We start from the raw sequence: 25,285 nt of genomic DNA, 5'->3' as shown, positions 1-25,285 counted from the left end.
AGTTAACGGAATTTAGTTCAGGAGGGAAGAGTCTGTAGGAAAGATGTCCCTGTGGCTGCCCCATCAGGCCCCTTCTGCCGGTGTCCTGCCCGTGTATCTTGTCCCTCGGGGTGGCCGAGGCGCAGACCCGGCCCATCTGCTCTGGGCACGAGCGCTCACAGCTTCAGCCCTCCACTCCTTTTGCCGTGGGGGGTTCCCAACCGGGGGCGTGTGGGGGGGGCTTTGCCTTCTGGTGTGCTGGGGTGCCGTCCCTTCGTGCCGCGCCGGCAAAGAGCAAGTGGGCGGAGGTGCAGCGGCACCGCGCCCCGACTTCCCCACCAGGATGGAGCTGAGCCGAGGCACTGTGTTCATCTTGGCAGCAGGGAGCCCCCGGGAGGTGAAACCCGCAGGGCTGGAGAGCTCTGTCTGTACCTGCCTTCGCTCCCCCACCCACAAAATAAGAGCTCAGGCCCAGCTGCAGCTGGGCTTTCCTCGGTGAGCACGGGGCTGCTGAATTCAAACCTCCTTTTCCAGCTGCAAGTCATCAAGTGCGATGGACACAACAGCAGGCTGCTAACAGCAGAATAACTCATCAAACCCCAGATACTCAAAGAGGAAGTGCCTAGCTGTTGATCTTACTCCTCTCTTCAGCTGATCCCATCTCCTTTTTCTCTTGCTTTGTTTGTGGGGGCTTAGAGAGCCTCTTGGCCATGTCACTGCTAATGTCATGCTGCCACGTGCCAGGAGTGAGCATGGTGCTCAGGCTCCTCACCCCAATTCCCACAGGCTTGAAGGTAGAAATGCCTTTAGCCTGCCCCATCCCTCAGAAAAAGCACAATGAGGGACCGAAAGAAAAATTAACCTCATGCTTCTCCACTGCCAGGCCTCACAAGAAAATCCGGTTTCAGAGAAAGAAAACTTCAGTCTGCCTTCTACCGTGGCAACTTAGAAGGCTTTGTGCAAAGAGCCCGACTGGATTGATTCCATTTTTACACATTTATTTCTGGAGTCTCTCCATGCCACTAAAAGCAATGCTGTAGTCAAGACCAGCAGGCTCAGGCAAGCGTTTAGGGCCTGCCTGCGGGATCAAGAGTCTCTCACAGGCTACTTACACCGGCAGCAAGGCCCAGACCGTACCTGTTCCTGAGGCTCATCAAGAGTGCCCATGGCAGTGGTGAAGACATCTTCATCTTCAGACTGATTAAACTCAAACAACGAAATGCTGGCTGAGTTGGTGCTTTCACCCGAGCTCCCACTCGGAGCACATTTGGGTTGCTCCTTGGTGGGTGTGCTGTGAGTGAGCACCTTGGAGCCTAGAAACAATCTAGTACAGAAAAGAAAGCGTAAAAGCCAGTAAGTGAAAGCAGAACAGGGCTGGGCTGAGCAAAGCTGTCACTTGGTTCAAAAAGCTTATGTGTTGTTTTGTTTTCCTATCTCGTGGCCTATTGTTTTCATTTCCTCTGTGGTGCTCAGAGGGTTTGTCAGGAGTTTGTTACGCACTAACACAATGCCTTCTTGACCTAGCGTACCCAGCAGCTGCACGGCCAAAATCGGAGCTAATGCTCAAGTATCACAAACGACACTCCCCTTCGGTCCGTTGAATTTTCAGACCCACTTGCTAGGAAGTGATTGATCCTAAACCCGTTGTGTTTGCCAAGCGATGGGGCGGGTTGGAGGCCCGGCAGCTGCCCCCCCCCCCCCCCTCGCAGCCCTGCAAGCTGCTGTCCCAGCCCGGTCCCTCTGACGTGAGGCGGCTCAAGGCCCACGCGGTCGCCACGAGCGCCTGAAACCGTAAGTGAAAGGAGACACACGGCCCTGCACCGGGCAAAGGTCTTCAAAAGGCGAACTCATCCCTGCTGCTAATTCTTTCACTCCATAAAGGTGCCACAGATACCAGTTTCTAAGAACGGAGACGTACACAACGAGATCAGAAGAAAGTGTAAAATATAGGCTCTCCCTCTCCGAGACTCATTTTTAAATGCAGGTCAAGTAAATTTAAAGGAGTGTCAACAAACTTGTATAATATATAAAGCCGAGAAGCCAGGTGAATTAGGTGCTATGTCAGCATGCAGTTAATGATTAAAACAATTTAGAGAGGTGTCACTGACTGCTGCTGGGATGAATTATGCCAGTCTTTCCTACAGTATTAATTTGCGAAATACATTCGGAGTGCAGATGAAACAATTCTTTAGACAAAGACTGCACAGCGCAAACGAACTCCACACGGCAAATTACAATACTGCAGCACTGAAACGCAGTCAGAAACGAGAGAATAAAGCCTGTGCTCCTCAGCGACAATTCTTACACGCAGCTTAGGCACGTGCCGAGGGAGACGCAAATGAGAGGCCACCGAGAGTTCAGGCACTGCCGTCTGCAAAGCTCACGTTTTCATAACATCTCAACAGATGGACTAAGCGAAATGGAACTCAGATGGACTAATCGCAACACTTTCCAAACAGCTGCCCAGATTTTTTTTTTTTTTCTTTTCATATCAGAACTCAAAACTCTAGATTGAAAACATCCATTCTTCTTCCAGACCCTAACCTGCCGTAGCGCTGACGTGAAGTGAATGGCTACTGGCTGTTCTGAGGAGACCAGGCACAAGAACCAAGCAAGGAAGGACAGTTAAGAGCTGATAGTGCTGTTAAATTCATCATTTCCCCCCTCATCTTGATCATGCCACTGGTACGTGGGAGTCCCTTTATACCTCCCCTTGCATCAGGTTCAAATTTTTCACCTTTAAGATATTTTGACTTCTGTCTTTGATCTCTGCTCTCATTCCCTGCAGCTTTCTGTGAATTCCTGCTAGTCTATTGCTTCCTGCGTCTGCTTAGCTACATGCCCCTGTTCTCCACCCACCTCCTGTTGGAATCTTTGCGGTATTAGACTGAATTGAACCATGTCCCCATGATTTTTTTCATTCTCCAACTTGAAGGCAGTTAGGCAGATTGTTTCTATTATCAAGGGCTAACCTTAAATTTCAGCTTAGAATCCTGCAAGAAATTTTTGCGTGTGTACTACAAATTAGACTGACTAATAATAGTCCAGACTTTATCGTCATTTACTGTTTTGCCTCTGCATTCAGGGCAGTAATTACACAATAGATATTGAATTTATAATCCAGCACTAAAATCGTTCCTTTTTCTGACACCTTAGGAAGGCTTGCTTGTTTCTAATCTCTTCCATCATTATTAATCCTCATGACTACTTATAACAACAGAAAGGGACCGCTTCAGACAGAAGTTTGCATTTCTAGCTGATGGCATCTCCTTAAAGTAATGCAGTGGTCTGGATCCTCAGCTGGGTTTTTCAGCTGGTGAAGCCAGTACTGCTTGTTTGATTTATTCAGGTTCCTATTAACACACTAAATACCCTTTGCCCCGTCGTACTCACTGGCTGAGCCTCTTCACCATGCTTTTCCGAGATTTTGGCAACCTAGTGCTGGTGTCAGCAGCTGCTTCAATCTCACATGAAAGGCTGTAACTGCAGGACAGAGGCCACTGGGTTAATTTTTACAGACAGTACTATTAGTTACCTATCTCCAAGTAGCAATATTCAAGAAACCTCCAGTTATTCCCACTTCACAGAAAGTTGCGACCCCACAAAGAGGAACATAGTGTGCTCTACATTTTACCATGGTGAAGGGGATATTTCACTTCTTTATAATAGTTTTAAAAACTAGTGCTTTTTTGGATGACATTCATAATTTTATTAAAAAAAAAATACTTAACATGTGAATCCCAGATAAGCTGACATTTTTTAACTATGACTCAGTACAATGCAATATGTATCTGTGCTTACACTCTTAATGCAGCAGAGTGGCACCCACATACCTAGTGGAGATACTAAAATGCTGTCAATAAATTGTCTTGGGTTGGTCTAGCAGCATGTGCAGCAGCACAGAACTCAGCAGGGCTGCAAAACCCACCCCAAACCCCCGGGAGCGGGTGATGTGGGGAGTGCTGAGAGAGCCCTGCGTTGCCTTGGCTCCCTGCTGCCCGCACCCACCAGCCCAACGCTCGCTGCCCGCACCATGACATCCTGCAGGATCGACCTCGGAGTGTGTGCCTGGGCATAGAGACAGCCCAGACGCAACAGGCCATCAGATTTCCAGTCTCAAAAATCAACCATGCTAAGTGTCCGACAGTTTTTCCACAGCTGTTTAGCAGGAGGCAGGTGTATTTCCACCCTCCTGGAGCGGCAGTGCACGTGAGCTGCTGTAAAAGGACGGCTAAAGGCTGACATAACCTACCTGCAGGTGGGTGTGGGGTAAGAAAAGCCCACTTCACCGAGAACCCACCTCTCCTCCTCAGTTAAATGCTCTTGTCTTCTGAACCACTGGATGAATTTTTGGTCTGGTGTCATGCAATAGCTGTGACATGCAGATTGCAAGAGCTTAATTTGGGCAATGACTTCAAATTCCTAAAAAAAAAAGAAACAATCAAATAGGAATTGTAATTAGAAAACAAGATAAAACCAAACTCACACATTCATATACTAAACACATGCAACAACTGGACAAAATTCATTTGACCTGAAGTTCAGTTTCAGTTGAGTGACTATCTCAAGAACCACTTTTTCAAACAAGTCTCCCCCACCCCACTATATGTATATTCTCCTCCCCCTCCCAGTATATGTCACGTGCATTGAAATGTGAACGCTGTCTCTGACATACGCAAATTAGAAGACAAACAGAAGGAATCGTACGTCACCACAGAGCTTTTCCCACGTGCTAACCGAAGCACTGCTGGTTGTTCCTCTAGGAACAAGGGTAGCAAAGGGTCTTAAAGTCTTCACGTTACCCTACCTGCTCACCCCTGCGCTGGCCGGACCAGCTGCGAGAGAAAAATCCTGCTCTGTGCTCAGGTGGTTCTCGGGCAGCAAGCGAGGGTAATAATTAGGGGTGGCTGTGATGAAAGCAGAGCCTGATCCTCCCCAGCTTTGCACATTGTGCACTCACGCTTGCATCAGGGGAATATAAAATGCTGCCCGTAATGTTCGTGACTAGCAGGTGCCGCTCTTCTCTAACTCCAGTTGCGTACGCACTTCGCCAAAGTAATTCTTAAAAAACCCCTCGTGTCAGAGCAGGTTACAGAGTCAGGATGCAGGAAGGGAGCCGAGTACTCGGCCTGGTTCAGAGGGCAGCTTTGCCACCGGTTTGTGTGAAGCTGGACTGATGAGCACAGAGAAGTTCGTGTATCGCATTGTTAGTGCCCTGAGCCCCCATGCAGTTGGACGTACAAGGCAAGTCCAAGAAGTGGTTTGTAGAGCTGGGAGCAGTTCAGGGAAGGAGATGGCTCTGTCACAGCCAAACCCAAGTCTGCTCTCAGACCCCAGAATGGAGATTCAGCATCACTTCATTCAGATGGATGTAACCCTGGTACCTTTACTCCTACATAACATCACTTATCTCTGACCAACAAGCATCAGGCTGAAAGGAAAGTGATAGCACTTATTTCTCAGTCTCGTCTGCAGCCTTTTACCTACAAATAGTTTGCTGCAGCAAAAGGAAGATATTTACAAACTGTATCTTCTGGAAAGCAAAGGTCTCATGCCACCAGGTCTGCTTCAACACAGAGGATATAGTATTCCCATGCACACCAAATGGAGGGAATGCGCATGCCCCAAATGTAAATCCCATGGCCTGCAGCTTTTCTTCCCCTACTGCACACACCTAAAAGGTAGGTTCTCATCCTGCGCCACCCCTCACAGTTTGGCAGAAGCTCACAGTATCTCAGGGGTCTAATTCTTTCCTCACAAACTGGCATTAAAATTAGCAGCTGTTGTATATGCCCGAGCAATGACAAATGGCCTTGCCAAGAGAACGCTTTAGAAGAGGGCATCAGTAAACTAAAAATCACAGGACATTCAACTTACCTTTCGTCTCTTCTCAAAATTTATCAGGCCACCCTGTTGGAAGGAAAGAGAGGGGATCAGAGTAGAAAAGCACATGCTTAGTTGAATTTAATCACAAACAGGATGAAGTAGCAAGGCTAATGTAAAGCGCAGACCTGCCCTGAGCAAGGACCTTCTAAAAATACCTGTTTCCAGATCTGGTATAAACCACAGCACTCATCTATCCAAGTCTCCAAAGGATATCTGTCCTCATGGCCTATATGGCAATCTTCCCAAGGAGAAAAGCCCGATACAAGAATGCTCATCAAAGCTGTGTCGAGATCAGGTCTGAAAAACACTAACGGGATTTTGCATGCAAGAAACAAACTTGGCTCTTGCCTGTGCTGTGAGTTTAACGGTGGTCCCGGTGAGTTTCAGAAACACCAACTGAGCACAAAGCATGGACAGCAGGGCAACTCCCCAAAAGAAAATGGGTATATAGCAACCTTACGCAGACCTGCTTTAGTGCAGTTTTGCAAAGCCAACCACCAAAAAAAACCAACAACCACTGTCAGCCCAGGGAGAAGCATATTTGTCCATTCTTATCAGAAATATCAACACCGGCGCAAGGAAGGCTGCAGTGTCTCTATTCATGGTTTCAAACGCCTTTGAAAACTGGCTGCATCCTCAGTCTCTGTTAAACGATCAGACTCTCTTGCAATCCTTTTTTCCTTTCTGATGCTAAACTGGTTCCCCCCCGCTTGCTCAGCTAAAGAGAAATGAAAACAAAACAAATCTTCGATCACGTGTCTGAGTCAATACTGAAGCACTTCAGTGATCGGTCTGAGGAGCTGAATTCGTGATTCTGTGTATTTTACCATTTATTCACAGAAATCTTCACGTCTAAAATGTTGTTTTCAGAAAAATAAAATGGAATAATGCAAAGCCTACTTTCTTCACATTTTCTAACCTAAGAAAACAAGACAAAATACAATATTAAGCTTGTCCCTTGAGATACTTGAATTCACACAAGATTCTTGTTGCTAATAAAACTGCATATTGCTTCAATTTTTTTTTTTTTTTTTTTTGAAAATAGATGCTTCCATTTTTAAGAACTGCACAGGAACCCAGTAGGAGATACAGAAACAGACACGCTCTGTGCCAGGAAGGCAGGGATGACATTTAGGATTCAAAAAGTTGACTTAAATTACCTCAATATAGTCCTGAAGTGCTGTGTCAAGCATGATGAGATCAGTGAGGAAGGTACCAAGATAAGGTACCGTGCCTTTCATTAATCCCTGCAAGTGATCACAGCAATGTTGGATTAATTGACTGAGAAATGGTAATAGTTAGAACGCTAGAATATGCCTGTATAAGAAAATGAAATAAAAGCAGTTTCCTTAACCAAACAGCGGTCTTAGAAATTATGTTTTCTTTCATAACATCATCCTCAGCATCTAATCTAGAATTTAAATCAAATTCTAATGAGAGCGGGATGCTCTCACAGATATTGCCAAGTGGTTTTATATTATAACATTGCCACCACACCCTGATTTCTAACAGTGGCTCACCAGGAAACCCTGCTTGTGGAAGCAGCAGGGACAGGGTCCCTCGGTTACCTGCTATGAGAGAACGAGCTGGGGAATGGCCCTGGCTAGCCTGTGTAAGCAGTTTCTCTCTCTCTGCCTCATTCCAGTGGATTTTTTTACTTAATGGTGGTGTTATGCCATTTGAGAGTCAAGTCAAATCAAATTACAGTTTTTCTCCTCCAAGAAATGACCATCTTCTCCAGCCATTCACTACATTTTAATAGTAATTATTCAAACTTTAAACTTTTTAGACTGCTAGCAGTTGTAGAGTGTTTCTACACTTGTGAAGGAAATGCTTGTTTCTACCATCCAAAAGTGTCTGTATTTTTCCAGTCAAACAAATAGACAAACAAAAAAAATCATATTCAGCACTTTTGCCTCCCTATCCCAGATTTCTCTCCCCCTGTCCTTTTAAATCTTTGCCAAGTTTGAGACAAAAACCATTTTCACCAGCAGACTGGAAACCGGACACATTTTACAAAGCCATCTCTGTAGAAGTCTCTGCAGTTTTCAAGCTGGTACGTCAGAAGCTTCGTGAGCTTGCTTAAAAGTAAATGATATTTCTGCTCTGGCCAGAGCTAATTATCACAAGAATTCCGGCATTTACTTTACATATTTTACTACATGAAAATTGTGTGGCTTTCCCCATCTTTCTTTCTAAAGGGTAACAGGAGTAGTTAATGGAGTTCTTTCCTGTAGGACAGAAACAAGACAGTTGAAAATGAAGAACACACGTTTATATTCATCAATCATCTGTTACCCTTCTATATGACAGGTTTACTAAATCTCTGCAAGACTTGAAACTACGGCCAAACCCTTGTCTCGGCGTCCATCCCCAGCAGCTGGCTGGGATGTGAGGCAAACGCGTGTGGAATGGGGAGCAGCCAGCCTGTACCCCCGTTACCCCCTGGCAGGGGATGGAGGGAGACTGGCACCAGGGCTCCTAACAGGGCCCCCGCCTGCGCCCACCCAACCCTGCAATCCCTGAGCCTTCCCAGGGTCAGCTCACTGGGCGCACTGGCGGTGCTGGTGCTCTGCCTGTCCGTTTCCTCCAGCCCCTGGGGACGCGGGCGGTGCTGGCGCAGGAGGCAGCCGGCTTGCACGACAGCCCGGAGCTGCCCAGCTTGGGCTGGCTGCAGCACAAATCCCACCTGGGAATTGCTTGTGTATACGGGTGTATGCACGGGTGGGATCATCTCTCTCTATATAGGCACGTTATAGGTACACACACATAGTCTTACAGGCATCCTATGCTCCACAGCTTAAGGGAAGTACAGCTTTGGGCATATATTTACAGGGACAAACATTCTGACTGCATATTCAGTCTAAACCTTTTGCTTCACTTGCTTTGTATCAGCTAATCGACATCACTGATGTGATTGTTTTTCCTGACAGAGGGCTCAATCAAGAGCATTACCTACTGCACACTCGCTTTGTTAAATACCTTTCTAGATTTTGCTTCTTACATAATTCGCCAGTTAGGTTTAATCATGTTACCAGTCCAAAAAAGGGAGTAAAAGGAACCCAAACACACCATATCTTTTTGAAGTTGCAGTCGCCTCAGTGTCCTTTTCTGATTTTCTTTCACACTGCTGTCCAGGTTTGCAAATTTGGATGTCCCTTCCTGTGAGACAAAAGAGAATTAAAGGCAATGAATGGAGGAGCTAAGTGGTAAGCTGACAACTACATTTGTATAAAAGAATGGCAAATGCACTTAACAAGGCAAGCTAGGCCAGCAAAAATATTTGCTGTACAGGTACGTGCATGTATACGTACATGTGCTAATTTTCTGAGACTGTAGACTGATTGGGAATTTTGGACAAAATCCCACAAGATGACTAGAAGGGAGTTTGTCTGCAAAATGGCTCTACTCTGGACAAAGCTAAGTGCTGTTGAAAATCTCCTGACAGTTTAAATGAGAGAAGATTAGCCATACTTCAGGTGGCCAGATGCTTCTCTGAACTCTACCCTAACACTCTTGGCCTCAGGATTTCTGTTTAATTTCCTAATCAGGACCGCTACAAGTAAACATCTCTATCTTATGGAAGGCTTTGTTGTTTTTCTTGTGCCACAACATAGAGATCCAGCAACTACCCTCTGTGTCTTACTGACTAATCCAAAAACACGCAGGAAATGAAAGTAATAGGCTTTCACCTCCACAATTCAAGTCTTCCTGTGAATGGATGAGCTATTTCACAATAGATCTGTAGACTTTATTTCCCTGGATCCATACAGGACGCTGGGAGTTACTGTTATTTTTTCCAGCCGTTGGATAGATGGGGCATGAATCATTATCAGTGTTTTTAAGAGGCACAAAACAACAGCCTGAACTTGTAAAGATCCTCTCATTACAACATTCACTTCTCTCAGTCACCGTTCAGGAACAGATCACTCAAACTGTATTTCCTTCCTCAGCTGAAGAACTGGAGCAAATGAAAAAGGAGTGTTGTCACAATGTTTTCAAGATACTGATAGGTAAACTGGAGATTCTCTAACAGCAGCCGGCAGGCAGGCAGGCAGGCAGGCAGGCAGGCAGGCACAGGAGCTCAAACTGCAGCTCGCAGGAGAGCTGTTGTTTGGGGAGGAGAGAACACAGTGCTCCCTCTCCGTGCCGGCCAACCTGTGTCATATGGCATTTTGTCTGCTCTACACTGAAATTTGCAGGATGGATAGTCCAGGTCAAACACAGCTACCCTAGAGACACTATTTATAGTGAAAGAAAACAAAGACTTTAAGGATTCAGTGGACATTAGTCCCCCAGTCATTACAAAACAGCCCAAAATGAGAAGTAGGAGAGAGGTTCTAGCTGTTCTGTGGAATTTTTCTCCTCTCACTGCCTTCAAAATATTTTGCAAATCTACTTACAGCAGCCGGAGAGGGTGATTTGCTGGGAGCCAGAAGGTCTGGGCTCAGATTAAGTTGTTGTTTTGTCTGTTTAATATTTAGTTTAATAAGCTGTTCTGAACACACATTTTCCCTCTGTGCTTATTATTGTCTCACCTACTTTAAAATTTAGCTACAGATGTTGATAAATGGATGATAAAACCGACTGACAGGCCCGAATGTGTTCGCCCATCACTCCTGAGCAAAACACAGTGTTTCAGATACCAAGGCAAAGGGGTAAGGTACAAATGCCAGACTGACTGGATAGAACTGCCAAAAAGTAAACTGGCTAGCCAGTTTATAGAATTTTTTTTATGTAAACAGAAAAAACTGCCACAAACATTCCTTAGTTTCTACAGGATATAACCTTTCCCCGCTATTCTTTCTCAGTTCTTTCAAGCTCCTGAGCTTGTTGGGGTTCGCCCAGCAAAGTGCACAAGTCAAACTGTTGCAGACAGAGCCTGATTTGTTGTCCATCTGGCCACGCACAGAGCAGGAAGCCTGTTCCTTCAAAATTCCCAGCCCTGTTTTCTAGTTCCAAGAAAGGTACGAGATAGTTGGATAAACATCTTGGTTTAATTCCTCAGCTGAAGCTGAGTGGCTTTGTTCCAGTGAAGTCAAAAGCAGTGGAGCAGTGCAACCCAGCTGAGAACCTCGTTCGGAGCTGCCCCGCACTCACCAGTGCCAACCTGAGCCTTCCCAGGTCTGCTCGGGGGGCGCACAAGCCAGCGGCCCATCTCTCTGTAGGGAGCAGTGTAAAGCCAAGGTGCTAATTCGTAACTCAGCTCGCTAAAACCACGCTGTGCAGCACCTCTCCGCTCTGGCTGTGGCTCCAGTGGTACCACAGGCCCGGTCGGGCGCGCGCAGCTCCTCGAGCCGGACATCACCGTGCCCAGGGGAGCGGTACCAGGTACCTCACTACAGCAGGGGGACGTGCAACTGGAGGGGCTCCACGGGGTCCTGGCCCGCTGCCTTGTGAACAAGCCCACGCAGAATCTGCGCTGCTGCAGCCTGCTGTATGTGGGTGTCCAAGCTCAGCGGGCTAATGCTAGTGTAGGTGCTTTCAGGAAGGACAAAATCACCTCTTATCCCAGGAGAAAAGCACCGGTTTTACAGACCTATCTTCCCTGAAGCACCACATAGAGTAGCTCAGGGAATGCTGAGCTTTGGCAGCTGGTTAGAAAAAGGGCTAAACTCAGCTTTGATTGAGATCACAAGCCTTGCTACTGAAGTTAATTCTCACCTTCATTAGCAGCTCCCTGCTTGTCAAATAATTGTCATGGTCCGAGAAGATATCAGACAGCTCTTCGAATATCAGCATTATGTCCCTGTACAGGAAAAGATTAAATCATTTAGGTTATCGGTAAGCACTCTAAATCAGAGCAGATTCCTATTTTTTCCTCATCAGTCATTAACAGTTGGGCATATAAAAGATAACACCAACAAAATGCATCCAGTGAGATGCTGCACACCTACTAGGAACTTTCCTGGGATCTCTGGTGCTCCCAGTAAAGTCAGGCCTTATTTGACAGCATCACAAGGAAATGCCATAAGTATGCAGACGCTGAGCCAGGCCTTTAATCACACTGTAGGTTATCAGATTGTTGTGAGAAAGTGGGTAAATGGATACAAAGGAACAGAAAAATAGCTGTGAGAGGTATCCTAAGAACCAGATTTTTGCCCTGTGTCACACACTCTGGAAAGCTAGAAGCCTTTAAGTGCACCAGCCCCTTTTTATTACCCAACACTATAAACACAAGATGGCAACATTTTGGTCAGGAACAGAAACACAGGGCAGCGCAAGGAAAGACCCCATCTCTCTAGTGGAAATGCAGAACTAGACTGCATGGCAGAGTGACATTTTTCTTTGTTTATCAAAGGCAAAGGAAATAAATCTATTCTCAAACTGAACGAGCAGAACACCATCTTCCCTACACAGAGATTTCTGGTGTCTCTTTGGCATGCGGTAAATATGCCAGTTGCACAAAAAGGTATTCCCCTGTGGGAAATAGCAGCTTCAAAACAGGTTTGGATTTTGTAGTTTGGGGATATATTTTAAGGAAATGTCAGGACCAGGAGAGGATTAGTGCGGGTTTGTAGTAACCTGGGCCTCCTCCAACTTCACAGGAGAGGAGACAACAGGCAGGTATCATGGTGCCCTTTTGCTTGCCTTCCAAGGGTGGTGCGCATGTGCTGCGTGAGTAGCTAGTCCTATAATTTTTCAAAATAGGTTGTGGAAGGTCTAATAGGCGATAAAGGACAGAAATAGGAAAGAGGAGCTCACAGCAGTCAGACCCAAAAAAGGGGTCTGAGCCTCACAGGAATGAAGAGATCCTCTAAGAGAACAGATGTCCACAGCAGAGCAGAATAGGAAGGCTGAGAAGAATCAGATGAGAAGAGCGAGCACTGAGCTTTTGCCTTTGTTTGGGGCTAGCCACAGGAACGGAGGGGGAGGCTTACTTTGAAACACACCCCCACGTCTTCTTTAGCCGATAGATGGAGTTGGACTGCAGAGCTGAAATGATGGCCCTCAAGGAGGAAAAATTCTTCAGGATCCTACATTCCTGTGAAAGGAGCGGTTAGAAATACAGGAGCATTAAATGTCAGCATTACGAATACGTTAGCGCTCTTCTGTTTGACGGGTGTCATGCTTGCTACACATTCTCACTGCTAAGCAGGCAGCTGTACAAATATTGAGTATCAAAAATATCACTTCCCCCCCAGCCAGCCTCCAGCCACCAAACACTTTATGGGCTTTGGCACTTATATCTTGTTTTCCTCACTTTCCTGTATTTGTGGTGATGTTGCAGCGTTACAGCTTCCAGTTGTCCCAATAAAAATAAAAGTGGAACTGAGTCCATGAAGCTAGGCTAAAAAGCACAAATGTCACACTTCTTAAGAAGCTGTTTACAGTTACCAATCCCTTTTACCCCTTAGGGGGAAACCCAGGCTTTGCCTCTTTGTATGTGGTATTTAAAATGTAAACCCTCAATCAGCTAAGTGTCAATTAAAAATAAAGACATGCAAAGGAATAACCCGATATTCAAGTATGTGCACACTGTTAAAGAGAAAAACCTTCCCAGCTTTTCCCAAGTTGGGATCAAATCTTAACAGAAAGACTGGTTCATAGACATTTCTTATGCAGCTTCTCTGTGGCAAAAGCTTTGATGGAAATGGGTACTGAAAAACTCAAAAAAAATAGCACAGATTCCTGGTAAAGCAGACAGAAGCAAGAAGGAAGGGTAAAGTTTGGTCTGGGACTCTTCGTGGAACTCCTGTAAATCTGTTGGCGGCTCATGAACTAGAGCCCAGGCACCACAGACTTAGGAAACTCTTGCAAATACAAGCTCTCACAAACAGGTGTCAGTACATGCAAATTAAGCAGACAAAACACATGCCAATTTGACTGTTGCATGTAGATGAGAATGTATTCAAACTCTGATTGCGCTTCTGCCAATTGTTATGGGGCTGATTATTACACTAATAATGCTGATGGTGTAAAGGATCCTTACACTGAAAAGAGACATAATTTATTTCCTTTGTAGGACTGAACAAATGTAAAGCAACCTTCATAGAAACAAGAGTCAGACCTTAGTATATCAGCAACTCTGCTCATGAGTTGCATTAAAATTGACTGAACAACTAAGGCAAGTATGTTTACTCCCATTTATTTACCTAAAAAAAATAATCTTTGTGCAACTTAGGAGGCTACATTTAACAAAGCGTGGCTTAGGAGGGCTGAGTGGGCAGACAGCACTTGAAGCAGGTTGACAGTTAGGCTAGATAAAGACCAAGTTCAGGATCACGTGGTAGGACATGCAAGACCTGAAAGCTATTCTTGCATGGTTTGGAGCCAAAGAAGCCACATAATAGCTCTTCTTCAGAGACTGACACATTTAAGAACAAGACTCTTTTTTCTTTAAGTTCAACTTGAAATTCAGGCTGGGGAGAACATGGATTTAGAGGCATAAATTCTCAGCATTTCTGTTTTTTCAAATACAACAGGAGTTTGGCCTGGAAGATCCAATTTGGAAGCATCTTGACTTAATTACATGTTGCATAATTTAAAGCACATTAGGAATTCAATGTTGGATTTTGTGTTCTCAATGATTTAAACTGACTGCAGACTAAACTTTCACAAGCTTTAATTTGTATATAAGAAGAATTTTTAAGACTGCACTGAATAACCTTGTTTCATGCTGTGTCCTTCACAAGCGGAAAACCAGAAAGAATCCTGTGCAGAAGCAACTTTGATTTAAAAAAAGTAAGCATAACAGGATATTAATGATTTCATTTTCACTTTTTATTTTTAAAGAAAATATCGTGAGTGAAATTGGCTGCTTCTGCTCAGGAACCCTAGATCTAGGTGGAGCAGAGAAGGCTGGCAGTTTGAAAAAGTATTCAATTTACCCTGTAAACCAAGAAACTGGATCCAAAAGTCACGAACAGATAACAAAAGTGGAACTCCACGCTCCTAAGTTACAGAGTTAGCAGTCAGTGAATAACTGCACTTTAACAAGTGGATTATTTTCTAATTCAGGCATCTACCTATTCAAAACACTCATTTGCATGCACAAAGCAAGCAGCTTTCTTGAGAAGTGGGCAGCTAAGCATATATGCAACTAGCTGTTCTACACGTGCAATTATTTTGTGGAGTGTGCACACGCATTTTTCATGTGCTTAGCTAAGACTGCAGTATTTAATTATGTGCACAAATTAAATAAAGGGAGGAGGACTGAATCAACACAGGTGAAGAACAAAGTTCTCCATCCGCAGAACAAGTATGATGAGAGGAAGTGGTGCCTGTCCTGGCTTCCTGGGCCTCCCCGCTGCCCTGGAATGAGCAAGAAGCTGCTTCGTACTTGCTTGCCCAGGCTGCCCCATAAAGGCCCCTTTAGCTGGTACCCTCTGCAACTTCAAGATCTGCACGCAGAAAATAGGGCTCAAACTGCCTAATCCATTCACACAGGCTACTAAGCAGCCTGGATGATAACAAAAACGAGTCGATGTAAGTGCCAAGAGAGAGGTGAAAGACTTCTTCCCCATACCAGTTTCCTGAACCATGCAGTTGCCAGAGCTTAGGTGCCAGGACTAACAATGCTGCTGCTGGAAGGTTGCATTGTCAAGGTTGGAAAGCCTCTGTTTGGCTTGAGCTTTTTATGACTGCTTATTTTGTATAGTTCGGAAAGAATCCATGTGATTCTTAAAACAAAAGTCAACACACATCCATATTAAAGTGCTTTAAATGTTCTCTTCAAAAGAGAGATCTAGTTTGCTTCCAGTTGCCCGGTGCTGTGAGGGGAGTTAAAAAGGTTACAGTAAAATATTAAAGATAAAATCTAATTAGCAAATTAGAGTTATGCAAAGAAGTCATGCAAAACCCTTTCATGCAAAGATTAAGGAACACACAATCTGCTACAAGACAAAGGAATTGAAGCCAAGAGTAAAAAAGTTTTAGAGAAACATGTGAGACAACAATAAAGCAGAGTGGTAAGAAGATGAGGAGACTGGTACCATATTGTAACTCGACTTATTTTTTCTGGTCACTGCTTGCACCTCTCACCCCCTCCAAACCCAGCTGGTTTGTCTACTTGATGTAAACCACTAATAATTCAGTAAACAGACAACCTTTCAGCCTCAAGACTTTTTCAGAACAAAAGAGTATGAATAATAATTACATTTTTTCCCTGTTAAAGAGTCTGCTACTTCTTAGAAGTAAGTTAGCTTTGTCTACACTTACTTAAAACCTTGTGTTTACTTTACTTTCATAGGTACATGCACATATATATATATGTGTATGAAAGCACAAACAGTTGTGCTCTCTTCCACCATATCTGATTTCAACTCCCGGGTGTTCATCGACGCAGGAGGGGGAGCATGACACTCATTGACCAAACACGACCGGCCAAAGGCAGAGAAGTGCAAGGTGTATTCCGACTGCACCACTGCCAGTCCTAGCTGCTTGCTTGTTAAACTTTCCTCTGAAAATAAGCCTAACCGTTGGGTGATACCAGCCATCACTTCTTTCCCTGATATGAGCAGTATTTTTTTTGCCTAGGGAAGTGAACTGGTTGAATTTATACCTGTATCTTACCATTAATGTTACATTATCAAGTATATGACACTCCCCATCCTCAAGACACAGTATCTGCCTCACCCATTAATTAGCACTCCCAACCCCATGAAGAGACAAGCAGCAGCCCCCTTTCCACTGTGGGGAAGGAACTAAGGAGAGGAAGGGCAATACTTCATCTGCTATTACAAAGCAAGTCAGTCAAAAGCAGAAAGAATTAGAGCTAAGATGTTCACTGGCCTGGGACCAATGCATACAACCCCTTCCTCCCCTCCCAACTCCCTCACTCCAAGGCATCTGCACAAGAAACATTAAAGAGTCTAGAATAAATGTTTTACGTGTGCAATATGAATCCACTTCTCAATGATCTTGGCTCTTTGCTGTGTTTTGAGTTCCTTGTCCTTCAGGATAGTGCTGATGACACATTTGGTAACTGCACTGAACTGAGAGATGGTAGCTCTGATGGTAGGTGCCAGGTTCTTGTTTTCTTTCTTATCCCTTTGAGACCAGATGCATCCCAAACAGTGGTGGGGCACAACTTGCTTGAAAAGTTTCTAGAGTGAAATAGAGGTGGTTAAGGCAGCAGGATTCTCCTGGATCTTTACTGTCCACAAGAAGAAACGTATATTTACAGTACAAATAGGATCTAAAAATCTATTATGGTATTAAAAGATAAATATTTGTTTTCCACTAGTTTAAAATATACACTTTGGCATACTTTTTATAGGCTTGATGCTCTAAAATGTCTGTCAGCTAAACAATCCTGGGAAAATAAGAGACACCATTATATCAGTTGTATAACCAAGGGGGAAAATTATTTCTATATTGATATTTTGAAGGAGATCGATAAAGACAAACTAAATCAGAGCACTACAGTTAAGAGTACTTTTACATCTTTAGGCCAGGTAGCAATATAGTAAAAATGTGCTATTTATCAGGTGTCAGATATTGAACTTTGCAAAAAAGGCTACACATTATACATTCACACTTTTTTTTTTTTTTTTTTTTTTTTTTAATTAAAAAAACCCTTCAGAATGGCTGAAGGAAAAATCCCAATGAACTAAGGAAGTTTGGCTAACCAAGCAGAGCTGTGTTCTGTGTCACAACAACAGACCTGTTCTGGAACACTACACTTACATTCACATAACTTAAAAAAAAAAAAAAAAAGAGAGAGAGAGAAGCCCAGCACTATTTCCCCTAGCATTTTAAGTAGTACATATACTCTACATACTGCATCCATGTATGTCAACTGTTCTGCCACAAGGTCTTCTTGGAAAAAAGAGAATTCTTCTGGAGTGCTGATCTCCAGTTCCTCTTCATTATATAGGTTACAGGGGGAAGTGTTACGGAACCCATCTGTCCAGGATGCGAAAACACAATTTAGTAAATTTGTACAGCAGTGAATCAAAGCAGATGTTTGTTTATTTTAAAACACCACTGTATATATTATAGCAGAACTCCCAAAGGGTCCTGCCTGACCTAATGGCCCCACTGTGCTGCATATTTTAGTGAGAAAGATGACGACCAGAAGATTAAATTGTCAGAGAAAAGGTGGAAGAAAAAGGAATAGAGTTAGAGAGAATTGAGCTGGTCAGGGTCTCTTAGCAGAAAAGTGGCTTAACCCATTCCCTAACCATTTTTCTGAAAGAAAAAACATCACTGCCCCAACAAAAATTCCTTATTAACATTGCAGAATTTTGTTAATCTACTTTTCAGTATTCATGCATTTTCTAATCTGAAAAAAAAAAAAAAAAAAAAAAAGATAAAATCAAACTGTAAAGGGACAAGAATGTAGTTCTATCCCCAAAATATTGCATGAGGAATGCTCCTATATCCCGATTTCATCTCCCACATGTGGAACTACAAGGAGATATCAGATTTCTTGGCACCATTTGTGGCTACGTGTACTATATCGAAGAGAGTTTATTCCAGCATCTCTCACCTTCCCTCTCTGGGAATTTTTCTCAGAAAAGGGAATACAGTAAGCACCTACAGCATTCGGCTGAATGCTTCTTCTAAAGTTGCACCAGGCAGCAGTGGGGAGGTGAGAGAGGAGAGCTGTCCTCACCAACAGACCTGATCCACTGTGGGAGAGAAAGGATTTCACAGATGTTCCCATGTCACCTTTTGGCTCCCACAGGTTGGGAACAAAGTCACGTTAAAACACAAAGAAATATGCCCTTGTTTCCCATGGTAGAGGAGGAAGTCAAACAGAAAATCCCTGAAAACAAATCCTCTTCCTAATCCTTTTTACCATAAGGGACAGTAACTCCGTAAGAAGGGAGAAAAAAAAATGGGTTTGTTGAAGATTAACAGTGAAAGTACTGAGTTTACTACTATTGAGATTTCTTTAACAAAACCAAGCAGCACATTTCAGAGTATGTTATGCAATACTTCATACTCAATTAAAGCAGAACAGACATGCAAGTAACAAAAAGCAGGTAAAGTGATACTTTATCATTGTTTTTCAAAATAGTTTGGTTCTTCTTTCTTCATTAATTAGCAAAACCTAATCATCAATGTAAATTGCTACAGTTCTGAGGTAAGAAATTATAACTACAGGCTGTATCCAGATTTCCATCTGTACATTCCGATTGCACAATTTATTGACAGAGCTAAATGCAATAAGTGGAGACCTCTGTTCCAGCATTATTTTTCTGTGGCTGTTTTGTAACAATGTGCATAATTAAATGGACTTCTAATGAACTGTTACAAGAGCTACACTTTTTTCCTCTCTCTTTTGGGCTATGTTACTCTGCATTTTCCTTTCAGCTCTTGGAATTCAACTGAAAATCCTCATCACTGGACTGCAAGCCTGCTCAAAACCTCACCAGTGCCTTTAAAATCAGGTCCTGGAGTCCAATGCAAGACTTTCCTTTTCTTTTTGCATGTCTCTTTCTCCTTTCTCTCCCACCTTCATAAATGTGTAACCAGTCTTTTCCCTACTCCCCAAGAAGCTGGAATCCTCTTGTACTCAAGTATCTCATCATCTTCAAATCGCTCTGATCCATTTAGCCCTCTCAAAGCCCAGTTGCCCTCTTGACTTCACTGAGAGCAGCCACGTGTCCTTTCTGAATTTGCAGCCTTTGACTCACCTTCATTTGTATTGCTCAAGCTGCAAGAGTCGAGGCCAGGAACAGCTTTTAGTTATGTATCTGCTACTGCAATCTAATCTACTGGCATGGCTGATGGCAGCACTGAATGGAGGTCTGATTACACAAATCAAACTGTAGGATTAGGACCCAAATTTGTAAATTCATAGCACAATATGAATGCTTGAGAACAATAATTATCAGCAAATCTTGATGGCAGACAACACCCTAAGAGTTTTGAAAGAAACCTCTGAAATTAACAATGAGCTCTGATAAAGTGACAATTCTAAAACTCCTTTCTGCAGATTCAGCAGGTTAATTGCATTCTCTTATTTTAGTCTAATTAACAGCCTCTATTCTCCCGCAATTTGGGAAATGTTGTCACTCAAACTGACCCATCTGTAACTCTGAAAAGAACCTTTTCAACTGTTATTTGAGGAAACAAATGCAGAAGCAGGGCTGCTGAGAACTTCTGTTGACTTTGAACAACAGATGAACTCAAATATAACCCTCGTGAGCTTTCTTGGTTTGACCTGGGGGAATCAAACCCAGGAAAGGACATCAATAGGCAGATATTAGCAATCCTGCTCACTTACCTGTGTTCAATGAGGAAAACGCCTGGGCTCTGTGCGGTATTCCTTTTTATGTATGTGTTAAAGGCCAAGTTAATTTGTCATTTCACAGTATTATGCATTGTCATGGTATTTTTGGAACATCCGGCAGACATTATTTTTATGGGATCAAATGTTGGTTTGGTTTTTGTGGGGTTTTTTGTTTGTTTATTTGGTTTGTTTGTTTGTTTGTTTGTTTTTCCCCTGTCATTTCCTTTATCCTTTATTACATGAATTATTCCCTCTCACCCCTCTAACAAAGCTGGGAGTTGATTCTAGTTCTCATTCATACACTATGTGAGCTCCTATGATTTTTCAGCTTATGCCACAGGAAGCTTTCTGACCAGGATAAGGGTACGTGTCAGGCTTGACGCTGCACACAGCATATTTGTGTTACTACAGTTCACTATTGTTTCAGTAGTTTGTGACCCCCAATAACGTAAGATTTTCCTGTGCCCTTGGATACCAGCAGCCGGCCACTCAAATAGGAAAAAACAGCCACAGACGCTTCCTTTGACATGATGGTAACTAAGAGGAAAAACTTCATGACAACAAGGCTTGTGACTTGAGCTGTATTTTGTCACAGCTCTGTATTTTGTTGGTTTGGGCTTTTCTTGGGGGGGAAGTGATGGGGTGTTGAAATGAGAAGACCAGCTAAAGAGCAGCTGTGTGTTTTAATTCCATGGCATGGGAAGTGTGCTGACAATTAACCACTTGGATGCTGCAGCAATCTCAAAGCTTTGGCTAAATATTAGCGAAGTGCTGGATTTCCCAGCCACTCCAGGATAAACAGCCATAGGCACCTACACTGTACAACTCTTTCATCTCAGACAGAACCCGCAGCCTTGCACAGAAGTTTTTTTTTTTTTTTTTAAAGGAAACAAGAAAAAAGTCACTGGTGAGCCTCACAATGCAGTCAATTAACATAGGAGTTAATGAAGTGTACTCCGCACAAATCTCTGTGCTACCATACGGTCTGGGAGAACAGAAGGGCAGAAGGGAAAGGTATCTTACCATCGTTTTCCACTTCTTGGTTCTGGAACTGCTCCAAGAGTTTCTGCACCCTCCTCTCTGGGTCAGAGCCAGGGATATTGCTCTTCAGGTAATCCAGCAACTTCAGCAAACACGGGTAGTTGGGTGGCTCTCGGAAATCCTCAGCGCACTGATCGAGCCAGGCTCGTAAGATTGATGCTATTGCACTAAGAGCAAAAACAGAGAGAACACGCTGGTTGTATACAGCGTTATCGATGCAATCATGTGTATCTAAAGCAACAATAAAAAACCTGAGACGTTCATAACCCACATGAAAGCAGTATGAAGACTTTTTTGATCAAGGAATTTAATTTGTTCTTTTTATGCCTGGAATCTTATTAAGATATCACTCAGATTTTGCCAGGGACTTCAGTGAAGTTGCTCCTGATTTGCCCTCCTCTAAGTGGATCAAATTATAATCCCCAAATGCAAACTAATAAAGAATCTAATTCATTTAAGCTATAGTGAGACCCTTCTGATAAATTCAGGGTATCAAATGATGATAGAATAGAATAGTTCAGTTGGAAGGGACCTACAAAAATCATCTAGTCCAACTGCTTGGCCACCTCAGGGCTGACCATAAGCTACAGGATGTTGTTAGGGGCATTGCCCAAATGCCTCTCAAACACTGACTGGCTTGGGGCACCCACCACCTCTCTGGGGAGCCTGTTCCAGGGTTTGACCACCCTCACGTCCAGTCTGAACCTCACGCAGCACACCAGGAACCTCTTTATCCCACAGTTGGACAACTCGTCCAGAAGGATGCTGCGAGGGATAGTATCCAAAGCCTTACTAAATCCAGACAAACTTCATCTACCACCTTCCCTTCATCCACTGGGCGGGTGACCTTATCATAAAAGGACACCAAATGAGTTAGGCAGGACTTTCCCTTTGTGAACCCATGTTGGCTGTGCCTGATCACTGAATTATTCTTTAAACACCTTTCAATAGTACCCAGTATCATCTCCATAACTTTTCCAGGTGTTGAGGTTGTTCAGTATGTTAATGGCACATTTCAGGGCTGGGGATATTTGAACCATTTTAAGCCAGACTTGAAACCCCCCTATCCCAACCCACAAACCATCAGAAAAGCATGGAGGTAAGCAGTGGGAATACCAGGCCCAATATTGTAGAATAGAATGTCATTTGAATCAACAGTCAGCCTGAATCTCAGAAATGAAAATACTGCAGTGTATTTCTCAGTCTTGATTGGACTGTGTATCTCAGAATAGAAAAGCTCAAAGTTTTTCTTCCATCTCAAAACAAAAGGAAGCTGAAGGCTTCTTCTGCAATTACACTTTGAGAAATCAGTTCACTGATAAAAAATTTAAGGTTTTCTTAACTGGTGGAAGCTAAAATAAATTCATAGAAAAACAACCCTCAGTAACACTGACAGAATCAAACATCTTCATACTGTAATCAAATATAATGACGCAGCTACTTTTTACTGCCACAATGCATGCAAACCACAGATCATACAGATGTCAAAGAACAAATGCTGATGACCTAAGGCGCATTTTATACCCAATATCTAAAGATAAAATACAGTTTCATACGATGCTAGGAGGATAACCAAACTGCTTTTTTTTTTTTTTTTTCCATTTAAAATGCATTTCAAAACAGCTTTGCTATTTTTCTTGCAAATTAGGATGACTTCAGAATTTAAATTTCACTCTAAAAGCAACACTGTAAATCATAGGGGCACTAATGAAAAAGATATATGCATACACGTTGCCTGAAACAACCTCAGCTCTGGCCTGCAAGCACTATTGTAATGCACAATAAAGTCAGTTATAAGAAATAATCATTTACTGCCATAGATAAGGCAGGGGAACCAAACACTCCTCCTTTGTTTAATCAACAAAATGTTGGCCTAGATGTGTTCATCTCATGTTTAATTCTGAGACAATTTCCCTGATGGAAAGATCTCTTGGTTATATTATTGGATATGTCACGAGACAGTTGATATTTGTCCTTTACACGAGCCTGTTTAAGCAAGCAAACAGTGCTGTGAAATTTCAAAGGAAACAACAGCTATGCTGCCCACATCCTCCCCCAATACCGCATCCTGACTGGGGCTCGCTGTACAGTGCAAAACCACACTTACGTCCTGAGTACTGTATTGGATTCGGAGGAATTCTGGTCTCCATCTTCTTCATAGCTTGAGATCTCCAGGTTTCCATACCTGAAAAATGAGATGGGTGGTTTAGAGGAAACTAGTGAATGAAAGCAAAATCCCAAATAGCATAATCCATATACAATCTTCATAAACAACTAAAAACCTCAAACTGCAAACATGGAGTTTAACAGATGGGCAAAATGAAAGAGCCTGCAGATTATTTCACTTACGAGGAGGAAAATCCTAGAGAGACTCCCAGTATCTTCCAACCTAATCTGTTAATTTATATGAAGCAGCCTGCACACAGGAGGAACAACCAAAACAGTTTCTTTGCTCACAGCTCCAAGACCCTTTCTGCCTGTTTTCACTCCATCCTTTCCCCGAGCAATATTCCAGTGTGCAATGAGGCTGTAACACAACCACTTCCTCCAATATAGCTTCTGTTTCTGCAGTATTTGTCATTTCTTCTAACTCCAAGCATGATTTCACACTAAGTTTTCTAGGTGGCAAGTGCCCACTTGTGCCAAAACTACTGACACAGTTGTCTTGAGCGGGAATGGCCCGTGGCGCTGTGAAATATCACTGGGAAAGAGGAAACCATGGGCACAACTGCAACAGTGCAAAGCAAAATCTCTTACCTACATAGGCAGCGCATGTGCCTCCAAGGCAGGATTATGCACTTCATTTTCAATGGGAGTGCCCATTGTTTCAGATATACAGCTCCATAAAGAATTGCATGGTTCCTTACAGCCAGCTTTAATGAAGGCAGACAATTACTCACAGTCCAGAATAAGGCAAGCTGATTTTACACATTCGGTGCTCAACTAATTGTGCCTGGCACCTGCAATTAATCTCAATGGTTAGAAGAGCAAGCGCATCATTGAGTGTTTGTGCTACAACATCCTAACCTCAGATAGAGAAAATATAGCTGGCTGTCGGTTTGTGTCCAGAAGGTTCATGTCAGAACTGTAACAAATTCATCCAAAAATGTTTTAAAGAATAAAAATAAGAGGTGTTAGCTTTATGCTCCTCTGAAGTATCAGTGTAAGGCTTCATATGTAAGAATTCCAGATCTGTACAACTACTTTAACTGAATTCAAGCTCACTCTCAGCAGTTCTGCTAGATTGTAAATAAAATGGTTTTGCGCCATCGTGCACCACCTTCATACACATATACTGCCCTACCATGGCTCACAATCTCAGAACTCCACAATACTTTAAAATAAGAACTTAAGTTTCAACAATCTTATGACAAAGGCTTCATGTTGGATGATTCCACTGTGGATGGGGAAGCTGAGGCAGAGAAAGATCGATGGTTTGCCTACATTGCAGTGCACTGCAAAGTAAACACAAACTAATAAAGGCAAACAACTAATCCTTCTTATAGGAGCAGCAGAGCCACAGTCATAAGGAGGTCAGCTTGGGCTTACTTAGCCTTGAGAGTTCTGCACTAAGACCACTTGAATTCTCTGAAACAGCTCATTTAAAACCAGATCTTGCATCTTCAACTGAACTGCAGATAGACATGACAAAATTATTTGCCCCAGCTGTTACCACATATCTGTGACAAAGCTGAGAGCAAAATCATGACTCTTGACCCCCGCAGCTTAGTCTGACCAACACACTGTCTCTCATTCAACCTAAGTTCTCACATCAGCGGTCAAGACTTTGGAAATTTCAGCGTTTTATCTGTTCAGCAAAAAAAAAAAAAAGTCAAAACACGCGCATACAATCTTGCAAACTCATGTTTTAAAGGGCTCGAATTCTTCTCAGTTATCCTGAAACAGTCCTTCTAGCCTTATGAGACAGCAGAAATATGAACGTAGGTTTTAAGGACTTCTTAAAACAGAAAGGGTCCTTAGAGGTACATACAGGATAACCCATTTTGCCATTGCAATTTCACAGAGCTAATCCAAGCATCTAAAGAAAAATATGCTTAGCTAAACTGACAATGGGGTAAGAATCCACTTCCAAACATGCTGAATAACACCTCGATCCCTCGGTGGTCAGGGTAAATCACAACAGGAGCATTCACAGAGGAACCACCACTCCTTGGCACAAGAATGGCTGTC

General features: G+C 43.2%; 1 protein-coding gene across 1 annotated transcript; it reads right to left on the bottom strand.

Annotated features, from left to right (window-relative positions):
- Positions 1–900: 900 nt before the first annotated feature.
- LOC116962195 (ral guanine nucleotide dissociation stimulator-like 1) lies at positions 901–23,883 on the bottom strand. Its single transcript, XM_042801210.1, has 13 exons — positions 23,852–23,883; positions 23,202–23,279; positions 21,077–21,261; positions 17,591–17,715; positions 16,698–16,913; positions 12,747–12,850; positions 11,530–11,614; positions 8,938–9,027; positions 7,026–7,112; positions 5,857–5,889; positions 4,280–4,401; positions 3,373–3,462; positions 901–1,303 (listed from the first exon to the last, which is right to left on the bottom strand). Exons 1-13 carry the CDS (start codon positions 23,866–23,868, stop codon positions 1,084–1,086), a joined length of 1,452 nt encoding a protein of 483 aa, XP_042657144.1. The 5' UTR covers positions 23,869–23,883; the 3' UTR covers positions 901–1,083.
- Between the last annotated feature and the right edge of the window lie 1,402 nt (positions 23,884–25,285).

Source organism: Tyto alba, unplaced genomic scaffold, assembly GCF_018691265.1.
Source record: "Tyto alba isolate M040663 unplaced genomic scaffold, T.alba_DEE_v4.0 Super-Scaffold_33, whole genome shotgun sequence".
NCBI lineage: Eukaryota > Metazoa > Chordata > Aves > Strigiformes > Tytonidae > Tyto > Tyto alba.
Note: the sequence above shows the minus strand (reverse complement) of the source record. Positions and strands in the feature narration are given on the sequence as shown.